Raw genomic sequence first — 10,712 nt, forward strand, 5'->3', positions numbered from 1 at the left:
AGGAATGCATGCTGGATTTGGAGAGCTGTAAGGGCTGAGTACAGTGTTTCATATAATCTGTGTTTCATTTCAAGTCTGTGTATGTGGTACTGAGCCTGCTGGAGTTTGCTGCAGTGATTCTGCTTCAGACAATGATGTAAGGGATGCCTTGGGATTTACAAGTAATGGGTACAAACATGAATCCCTCCATTCTCTGTGTTGGGCATTAGATTAGACTTTTCAATATCAATTAAAGTCTGATCCAATTCAAAACTAGAGGATTTAATTCAGTGAAGATGACCAATGGACAGCCCTGCTACGAAGTGCCTGGAACTTTGCCTTCATATACAGCCAGTGCAGTCGTGACAGTCACTAGGCTTCCTGAGGTTTGCATCAAATCCAATAAGAATAAGTAGAGAAGCCCACAGGCAAAATTTGATGTGCTATTTTCTTCTTGTGAGAAACCAGGAAAGAGAGAGAATTCCCTGCTTTTAGTGAATGCCTTTGTGACTAACCCTTACCTAGCTGTTTGGCTTGCCAAGACATTCCTGTATCTGATACACAGAAATCAATCAGAACACTGCAAGGATTGGCTTAAATTCAGTTGTACTCATAAAAAAGAGTGAAGAATGAATTTATATTTTGTCCAACCTGTATTTTACGTACAGTCAGCATGTAATTCCCATGAACATTAATACTTATGAATGAAAAGGCAGGGGCCATGCAATTAATGGCAATGAATCCAGCCTCTTGTGGCTTTTTAGATCAAGGAGTTGACAGGTCCTGAGGGCTCCAGAGATTTGGGAAGAGCTGTTTCTGAGAAAATTAGTTGGCCTATTGATGCAAGTTTATTTTTTCCTTTTTAGCAATGACTTTGTTTTCTAGGCAATTAACCACAATACCATTTTATCCTGTCAAAAATAGCAATCTACAGTTTTACTTATGTAATCACCAAATGCAGAGGCAGCAGACAGTGAACCAGCAATCAATCCTCTTGCCCAGCAAGTTCTGCAGAGAGTGTTGGTGGTGGTTGAGTTTTTTTAATTGAATTTGAGGGTTTTGTTTTCAGTGAAACAAACATGTAGAAATAGAGCCTCTTTAAACAAATGAATGGTTTAGCAGCAAGTTGTCCATTAAGAACAAAAACAGCAAAGACTGATTTCCTGTGGATTTGCATAAATCCCTCCATGAATATTCTGTTGATTTCCTGTTCTCTACCCACCATTTCTTACAAAACTTTTGAGAATCTGGCATCTCTGAAACTTCTACCTTTTTGTAATTTCTGTTTCAAAATACTAAGGAAGTTCAAAAGCTGTTAGGAGGAGAACTGACAGAAAAACACTGCGTAGGCAGTTTGTATAGGCATTATTTTCTGATTAAGCTTCTTGAAGCCTGGGGGAGGCCCTAACAGTTGTTTCCAGGAGTGGGGATTAATACAAACAAGTCAGCTGTACACTTCACTTGCATGCAGTGTCTATTTGTAAAAGCACTGTAGGGCTTGCAAGGGGAGATAAAGATCCAACTGTATCCATACTTTTTGAGGACACTGGGGGAATCCCTGAAAAAGGAAATCTCTTTCCCCAACACTGCCTGACTGGTGCAGAGTACCTACCTCTTAAAATCAATGAGTGAACTTGGAGATGCACTTACAGTACAGAGTTAGAGCCTGATATATCTAGGATAGGCAGAGATAGATTAGATTTAGTAGTTACTTTCTTCTACAAACAGAAATTTCTGTGACTCTAAGATCCAAGCACAGACAAAAGACTAGTTTGAGTGCTACAGTAAGAGTTACTCTACTTTGAGTGAGTATGCAAATGAGCTTTTTAGAGATAATTTGAGTATTTGTCATGACACTGAAGTGTATTGTTCCATGCCACATATTGCTAGTCAGCGTGAATCAACTTGGATTATTCTTCCTGTAGGAAAGCTTCCCCAGTGTGACACTGGCAACATTGATGCTGCCAGGACAGGGAATTATCCAGACTGAATCACAGCATGTTTGCAATGGAACCAGTGAAAATCAGGGTAGCAGAGGAATTAGAGGACTTCCATGATGAGTCCTCTAAGTTCTTAATTTCTTCCTCAAACTTTGTGTTTATTCAGCTTTCTTTTGGCAGATGGTTACTCTTCAGAGGACATTGTCTACCACTGGTCAGAAAACCAGGATGAGATCCATGGGCTGGATAAGCTGCAGCTTGCTCAATTCACAATTACCAATTACCAATTCACAACAGAAATGATGAACTTCAAATCTGGTAACAGGATCTGTCTTCATTTCAGGGAATGTATCTGACTTTTTCCTTCACAGGGAAACCTCCTGTATCTATAATAGAAAATCCTTCTTAAGTAACTAATTTAAGAATCTGTCAGGTTTCTGAAAAGAGTTTTATTTAGCTTACACTTGGAAAAAATGCCAATCTTTTGCTCAATGCTGAGCCTTCAGACAGTCACTGTAGCATATTATGTCCTTAAGGACTGTATGTTTGACAAAATGCTGCATGGAGTAGCCAGACAGCACTTGATTAAAGACACTTGAGGTACAGCTCACATTATCTTGACCTAATTTGTGACAGGTAAAGAAAAATTTCCATTAGTCCTGATGTTATGAGGTTTATGATCTACAGTCAGATCATTCTAATTCTATCCAGTAGAAGTCAGTGGTGTGTGTGGATAGTGCTGGTTTATTGCAATGTTTGTAAAAGATTTGAGTAATTTCTTTCCTGCTGATTTTTCATCCTTTTTCATGTATTCAAACTCTCATTTATGCTGCACATCTCTAAGCTCTTTTTTTGAGTTTGAAATTAACTTGCCCTTTTAAAAACTCTAAATTTAGTATCTGGAGGACTTTCTACAGCAGATGATAAGACATTACACATTTTGAAGCAATACTGTTATTCAAGAAGACTCAGGATTTTATTTTCAGATCTGGCATTGATATGACCTGGGACAAATCATTTGACCTATTCTGAGCTGGCAGTGCTGATGAGAACTGCAGTACCTCGTGCAGGGTTTAGGGAGACTAATTTAACAATGTTCAAAAAAGCTTTTTGTGATCTTATCCAAAAGATGTTTAAGAATGTAGTTCCATGTTGTTGTAGGAAATGTTATTTTGAATATCAGTTAAAGTGCAATTTACACAGTCAGAATCTTCCTTTGCCTGCCCCTTTTTTCCAGCAGGTCAGTTTCCCAGGCTCAGTCTCCACTTCCACCTTCGGCGAAATCGAGGTGTTTACATCATTCAGTCTTATGTTCCTTCCATCTTACTGGTGGCCATGTCATGGGTCTCCTTCTGGATCAGTCAGTCAGCTGTGCCTGCCAGAGTGTCTCTAGGTGAGAGTTTGAGGAACCAACAGGGAAAGGTTTGCTGAAGCTGTAATTATGCTCTCTAATAATCCTCATTTTCCATGAAGGTGCATTTATGAATACTATGTTTATATTTGCACAAGGAAAGGTCCTTTAAAAGATTTCCTGTATGTTTTTATTTCTGTTTTGCTATCAGAGCAGCTGCCTCAGTATACAACAGAAAAGAACCATTTAAAGATGGTCAAAAGCAATAGTCAATATGGGGCAGATGTATGAAAGAACTGATTTGAAGGAACTGGGATAGTGACAGAAAAATGTTCCTAGAGCTTGTGGATCCACTGTTCTGAGTGAGGGTTGCAAACCTAGATGCAAAAGTTTTTGGGAGTTAAAATCTTCTGGGTTTTTTTGTCCTGATCTAGAACAAAGTCAAGGATAACATGTCCAAACTGCCTTGCTCATACCAATGCACAGACTCCTAAAAGCTCCTCTGTTTTAAAAATCAGAAGCCACAGTATTGAAGGGCTTCTACTGTGAAAATATTCCTCAGCTTCAGATTAGTAAATACACTTATTGTGTGTACCATGAAACCTGAAGTAAACATTCTCACCCTACGCTGCAGGTATAACTACTGTTCTCACCATGACCACACTGATGGTCAGTGCCCGATCTTCACTCCCACGAGCTTCTGCCATCAAGGCACTTGATGTTTACTTCTGGATTTGCTACGTATTTGTCTTTGCTGCGCTGGTGGAATATGCATTTGCACATTTCAATGCTGACTACATGAAGAAGCAAAAGAACAAGCAGAAGCTGAAGGCCAGAAGGCAGAGTGCAGAGGTCAGTAAGTGTAATACTGCGGTGAATAACTGCAGAAGGAATCACCCTGCATCATCACCTTTTTCTACTATGGAAGCAAATTCTTCTTCTTTTTGAAAACAAACAAGCAAAAACAGTCCTGGTTAATTATTTAGTTCTGTTACTAAGACAAGAAGCCAAATGCAACTGCTAATTTCCCCTTGCAGCATGGTTAGCACTAAAGACGACATATTGTTACATGGTTAGTGGTTATATTTAAGATAGGAAATGGAGAATATGAGAAAATGAATAAGAAGAGAGGTGCAGTATATCTTGAGACAGATTTGTACAGAGCCTTACACTCTGAGAATACACTTAGACCTTTGGTATTTATCCAGCTCTCAGTGTAGGTTACAGTAACCTTGAGTTGCTCTTGTAGGGTCAGGGCAAAGACATTTTACACAAGCTGGGAAAGAGAGGCCTTTTCTAAGAAGACAGTCTTTAGTAACTGCTTCTGCTAAGAGTCTACAGCATAATGAAATGTTATGCTGCTGTCAGCTAAACAAAAACTGGGCCTGTAGTCTTAAATGCTCTCCCCTTGAGGTTACATTTTTTATACCTAAACTGTGTAAGGTAAATACAGACATAATTAACAGGGACATGATTTAATTAAATATGAAGCCTAGTGAAACTGAACAAAGGAGTCCATAGAAAAAATCTCTTGTAGGAACTCCAGATAGTTTTGCTGCTTTCTTCATGTACATACTAATTGCTAGTATAGGCTCTTATTTTCCTTTGCAGGTCAACGTGAAGAATGCCATTGTTCTGTTTTCCCTTTCCATAGCTGGTGTGAACCAGGAACTGGCCATTTCCAACAGGCAGCACCGAATTCCCAGAAGCCTGCCTGGCTCATATGGCACAATAGAAATAGAAACTGGAGAGACAAAACGGCAGCAGCTACTGAGAGTGGATAAAAAGAGTGGTCTGAAGTCTCTCTTTAAACCCATTGATGCTGATACCATTGATATATATGCCAGAGCAGTGTTCCCAGCAGCCTTTGCAGCAGTCAATGTTATATACTGGGTTGCATACACAATGTAAAAAAAAGGAAGAAAATTCATGTGAAGAGCTACAAATGGACCAATACCTACAGACTTAAAAGCCCTTGCTGAAACTGTGCTGATCCATCTCAAAATATTTTCCAATGAGCTCAAGACATTTCTAAAGTCAAGAAAGTCCTGCAATCAATTCCTACCACAAGCAGCAATTTGTTACTGATCTGATTTGGTACAGTAATAACTCTACTCTGCCAAACAATCCCAGCTCCTTATTTCCTGTATTACCATGAGCCCATTTTTCGTATGTACATATTTGTAGCAGAAGTTTAAATCTTAAATTACCATGGTTTTCCTCCACTTTAGGACTGATCAGGTATGAAGATTTGGCTTTTCACACTCAGATCGTTTCCATTTTTGCAGTGGAAGAGCCAGTTCCTCCCTGCCACACAAGTGGTTTTTTGCATCTGGTCTTCTGGGGGATGGCCTAAGTTTAACAGTAGTGGTAAAGTTGGAGTTTTTAATCATATAAATCTCATGAATACAGTAAAAGGGAATAGAGGGGAGTGGAGGACTTTTCTTAAATGATTTGTCTTGAATAAATTGAAAACATTTCAATGCTCTTAGTCACAGCATGAAATAAAATATACTACATAAAATTCTACTGAACTGTTAATAATGACTGTATTACATTTCAGATCTAAGCTAATGAAAGTTTAAACACTTAAACACACTAATGTTTATTGGTTTAATAAGCTAAAAAATAGACAAAAGTGATTTAGAAACACAGGGAAAGCTCAGGCTTTCTAGGTTGTACTGGGAAGAAAATTGTGCTTGATAATGAAGGAACCCAGACTTCATTTTTAGGAAGGACTTTAGAATTTCTTCTGTTAATTTTCAGTGAGACTCTACCATGTGTGCCTCTGAAAATATCCTTTTTGCATCTGTCCCTAAATAACTGAGTGAAGTAAAAAACTGTCATAAATGGCTTTAAGTTACTCAGTTGCTTTGGATATTTTTGTCATCTTGATTCAGAGGCTGAACTAGCATGTTAAACCTCTTCACTCCCATTATTTGACAAAGGAATTCATGGGTACTCATATACACACCTTAACTCAGGACTAGATCCTCTCACCCAACTCATGCAAAGTAACACTTTGTTCTGGGGGTAATGCCACTCAACCCAGCAAATGAACAAAGTATTCACAACATATACAAGTTTCATAATTAATCTCCAAAAAACTCCACAGAAAATGCATTGATGTATGGATTAAAACAACTGAAAGCAACTGGAAACCAATGTAAGATACTTTAAAAGGGAATATTTTTTGGGGAGGATTTTGTTGCCTTGAAAGTGAGAGGTTGTTTCAAATAGAGAGACTGACACAAAAGAAAATCTGAAATGACAGAGGGAAGGAAAGAAGGAAGCAAAGCAAGGGGCTGAAGGCTATGATGGGAGCATGGGGAGGTGCAAGATAAAACAAACCAAGAAATGTAGATAAGGGAAGAGCTGTGCTGGGCTCTGAAGATGGGGATCTTGAATGTAGTGGCTGATGATTAATAGTTGCAATAAGGATGAAACAAGCATTTAATCACAGTGGAGTTTGTGCACATTCCTCCTGCCTTACTTTATCTGTGACGTATAACTTGAGAGTTGTTCAATATCACTGAAGTAAGAGAATGTGCTGAAGAAAAAATAATTATCCTAAGCTGAGCTATAATAGAAAATAGACTCCCATCATAAGTTGGGCTTAGGTCCAGTTCAAGCTTCAGTTTCTGCTCTAATGGAAAAAATATCTGCCAACAGTGTACTGGAAAGCACAAACTGTGACATCAAGATATAATTGTTCCACAGAATTCTCACCAGTCTAGCCCTGGCCTGAGACATCTGGATTCTGCTCCAAGATCTTGCTGGGGAATCTTGGTTAAGTCATTTCACTACACCATGTGCAAAAATGATATAATGATACTGATTTCTTTCCTGTATCTTTGAGTTTTACAGAAGAAAAACCCTTCAGGAGAGACAGAAACTCTTATCCTCCAACTAGGTAAGTGCATCCAACTAGTACTTATGTGGTGTTATTTACCATAGTTTCTGAGACTCTCACATATTGAATTGAAGTATCACTCAACTTTCACCTTATCCAGAAAGTAAATGAAATTCTGTATCTCCTTCAATACATGCAATAATCAGGCTTCACTTCTCTCTTCTGCTTCTCCTCTATTCTATTTTTATTGCTGTTTGTTCCCCATGTTGATGAAATGCTACATGACACAAATACAGGTTTTTTTTCTAAATGTGTTTTTGTTCATAATCACTTTCTCCCAAAGAAAGTTCTCTTCTGAGCCATTCTTACTGTTTTATATAATGATTAAGTGGAAAGTTGAATAAAAACAGCAGAAATATGACTTTACAATGCCTTTTCCTTAGTAAGTTGTTGCTTTTTCCATGATGCTGGGTCAGGTTATATCTTAACTCTGCTTTCTACCTCTCCTTTCAGCTTAAAGCAGAGCTTTTGCAATTTACACCTGATCCAGTTTTTGTCTGGCCTCAGGAGCAACAGAAGTTTAAATGCAACTCGTGGATGATGCACTTTCATAGGCAAGTCAAGCTGGTAGGCAAGTCTGAAATACCCTGTGCAGCACCTTGCACAGCATCACCACCACAGCCTTTAGAAAGCAGGGAGCTCCTTATCCTTCTCTGCTACACTTGCATCAATCAGAAATAATCTTTGTTTTAAAATCAGTAGATTAACTACTGCTGTGAAAGCAGAGTCTAACCTTTTCATATCCTGCTGGTTTCTCTAGCTACTATTTTATTACATTGTCAGGGTTAATATCTACTGCTAAGAGTGAAATTATTGACTAACTGCATCTGAGAAGTACTTGCAGCAAGTTCCTGTGGGATATAAATCATAAGAAAATAATCCATTATTTTAGAACTGAAGTTACTAAAGAGCAGTGAACAAAGTACTGACCTAGTCCCTGTGCAGTGGCTGGTTATTTCAAGTAAGTAGCAAGAAGATGGCTGCAGATACTCTAAAGGCAGTGTCTAATCTAATTACTTCAGCAGTAACAGTTTGTAATTGTGCACCTGACATAACTCCTTACACTGCAGCCAACTGAGTAATCACATGGGGCTGTTGGACAAAATTAGTGGCTTCTCCATCTGGGAGACACTCTTAGGCTGCATGCCCTGCTGACTTCTTAAAAAGATTTATTCCATGAATTTTTCTGTAGTTTGACTGCAGGTCTTTAAGGACTACAGCTCAGTTGTGATTGTTCAAAGTAAAAAGTGGCAGCAATCTTTTCCTCAAAGAAGCCCAAAGCCAGAATGCTGGACTGTCACAGTGCTGTACATGGAAGCATAAATAAAGGGGAAAATGTATCTCAGAGCATTGCAGGCAGAAATGTGCACTGTGAGCTCACATATGGCAGTTGTGTTCATTCCAGGAGCGAGGTGACTCAGAGGGGAGAACAGGTGTTTCAGCTACTGTTCCTGCACTTTTGGGTGAGTAGCACAAGACAAAAGAAGCTCCATCATGAAGAGTGGAGTTGTCTTAAATCTGTTTCCAGAGCCAGAAATAGAAAAGTCAGATGCCATTCAAACTTTTAAGGAGAAACTTCAGTATAGGAATATGATGATTGGAGTTGTGTATAAATTTGAATCTTCTGTACCTTTGGGTTTGCTTTACTTCTTTTTTTTTTTCCCATTTTAAATATCGTACTTTAAAATAATCAGATATTATTAATTCAGAAGTATTAATGTCTGAAGTAAATGTCCTATTCAACTCTAATTTCATTATACCCTTAATAGACAGAAATAAATTTGATGCCAGTTGAACACTGTCTTGGGATGCATTGTACTAGTGTCAAGGAGAGGAAAAAATAATGAGATATCAGAAGACACTTCTGTGCTGTACCTTAAAGCATTTGTATTGCTCCCAGCAATACTGCTCTATGCACTGGCATGTCTGTGAGAAAGAGTGGGTATGTATTAATGTAATCATTCTAAATGTGAAGTGTTAATAAAATGTAGGTATACAGAAATTGGAGCTTCTATATACAGACAAAATAGACATTCGAACTATTGAACTGGAAGATAAAATGCATTAGAAGGAAAATCAAAATAACCTTAGAGATTTCATCCCATAATGAAATCCTCCCTATTTAGTACCCAAGGGCTTGTGAAACTCTACTTTGGCCTTGGCAACAGAAGAGAAAGTATCACTCTGTATTCATGAGTGCTTTCTGTGGGGCACTTACCCAGACTAGTGTACTTATGTTAAAAAAGCTGTTGCTGCCTCAAGAGGTTGAAAAGAATTAGAAAGCACAAGATGAAGAGCAAGATGCTGCATGATTTGTTTGAAAGTAATGCTGACAGTGACAGCACTATTAACATGTTCATATATAGAAATGGCTGTCCTGTTTCTGGGTAAAAATGAGATAATTTATCCAGGTTAAAGTAAAAGCTCTCACATCAGTTCCTAACTGGTTTGCTATAGATAATGTAGCGAAACCAATTTAACTCAATGAGGCTTCTACTGTTGGTACAACAAAACACTTGAAACGATTGCTCTGATTTTAAATACTCAGAGTCATTAACTTAAGAAAGCACTTCACATTAGAAGGAAAACAGCACCCCTGAATATTTGTGTGTGAAGCAGAACAGATAACAAAAAGCTTATTGGAAGTTACTGAGAATATTTTAATTAAAAAAAAATCTGAAGCAACTCCCTCATGCCCTCTTTAGTACAGCAGCTTAAAACACTTGCAGTGTCTGAAAGCTTGCTGAGGTTGTAATAATGCTGTGTGGGATATATGTTACAACAGATAATTCTTCTTAATAAAAACTGAATAAAAATTTGGCAACATGTCCATTTGGATGGATTTGATAGCTGAAATGAGAAAGGCACTGACTGTTTCTGCCCTTACAGCTTGTGTCTTAAATGAAATTAATCTGAAGACCTAAGCCCATTGTTACATAAAGCATTAGGGATCTGTTCTCTCGTTATACCAGCTTTATGTCATGGCTATTCCTTCTACCCAGTCCTGCACAGTAAAAACAAATCTGAAAAGACAGTCAAACCCAGGCTGTCAGAAAATATAGCACCAACAGGACTAATCAGATGTTCACTGTTCTGCAAAAAGATTGGACCAAAATAAGAAATCCAAATATTCCTCATTTCTGAGGTATCTGAAAGCTCTAGATTCACCCTAGATTTGGGACCAAACAATGCACAGGAATAATTCCACTAAAGGAAAGATCCCTCTAGCCCAGTGTCCAGTCTCTACCTTTTGGTATAGTCGGTCATGCAGTTGCTGTGTATGTATGACAAGAAGAGGATTTCAGATGCAATAAGAGAGAGGAGACCTCAAGAAATATTTATGTTATGAAACTGACTGTGCATTATTTATTTCCTGATTGCTTTTAAACAGGTTTTATATTCCTGTAATAACCATAAAACATTAACCAATAAAGAACAATTATCTTCTGGTTAAGCTAAGAAGATTCCTCATAACAGTTTGTGCTCCTTTCTAAGTTAACCATCACACTATCACACAAACACACTCTTT

At 38.1% G+C, this 10,712-nt stretch overlaps 1 protein-coding gene across 1 annotated transcript in view; it reads left to right on the plus strand.

The window, feature by feature from the left end:
- GABRD (gamma-aminobutyric acid (GABA) A receptor, delta) overlaps nucleotides 1-5,308 on the plus strand; it is a 13,811-nt gene extending 8,503 nt beyond the window's left edge. Inside the window, exons 6-10 of the mRNA XM_010005194.1 lie at nucleotides 1-27; nucleotides 2,100-2,237; nucleotides 3,157-3,312; nucleotides 3,905-4,122; nucleotides 4,882-5,308. The exon at nucleotides 1-27 is cut by the window's left edge and continues 11 nt beyond it. Coding sequence (XP_010003496.1) covers nucleotides 1-27; nucleotides 2,100-2,237; nucleotides 3,157-3,312; nucleotides 3,905-4,122; nucleotides 4,882-5,181 — 839 coding nt within the window. The 3' untranslated portion in view covers nucleotides 5,182-5,308. The remainder of the gene's footprint in view (nucleotides 28-2,099; nucleotides 2,238-3,156; nucleotides 3,313-3,904; nucleotides 4,123-4,881) is intronic.
- Nucleotides 5,309-10,712: the final 5,404 nt, after the last annotated feature.

This window comes from Chaetura pelagica, unplaced genomic scaffold (genome assembly GCF_000747805.2).
Source record: "Chaetura pelagica isolate M959 unplaced genomic scaffold, ChaPel_1.0 scaffold159, whole genome shotgun sequence".
Taxonomy (NCBI): domain Eukaryota; kingdom Metazoa; phylum Chordata; class Aves; order Apodiformes; family Apodidae; genus Chaetura; species Chaetura pelagica.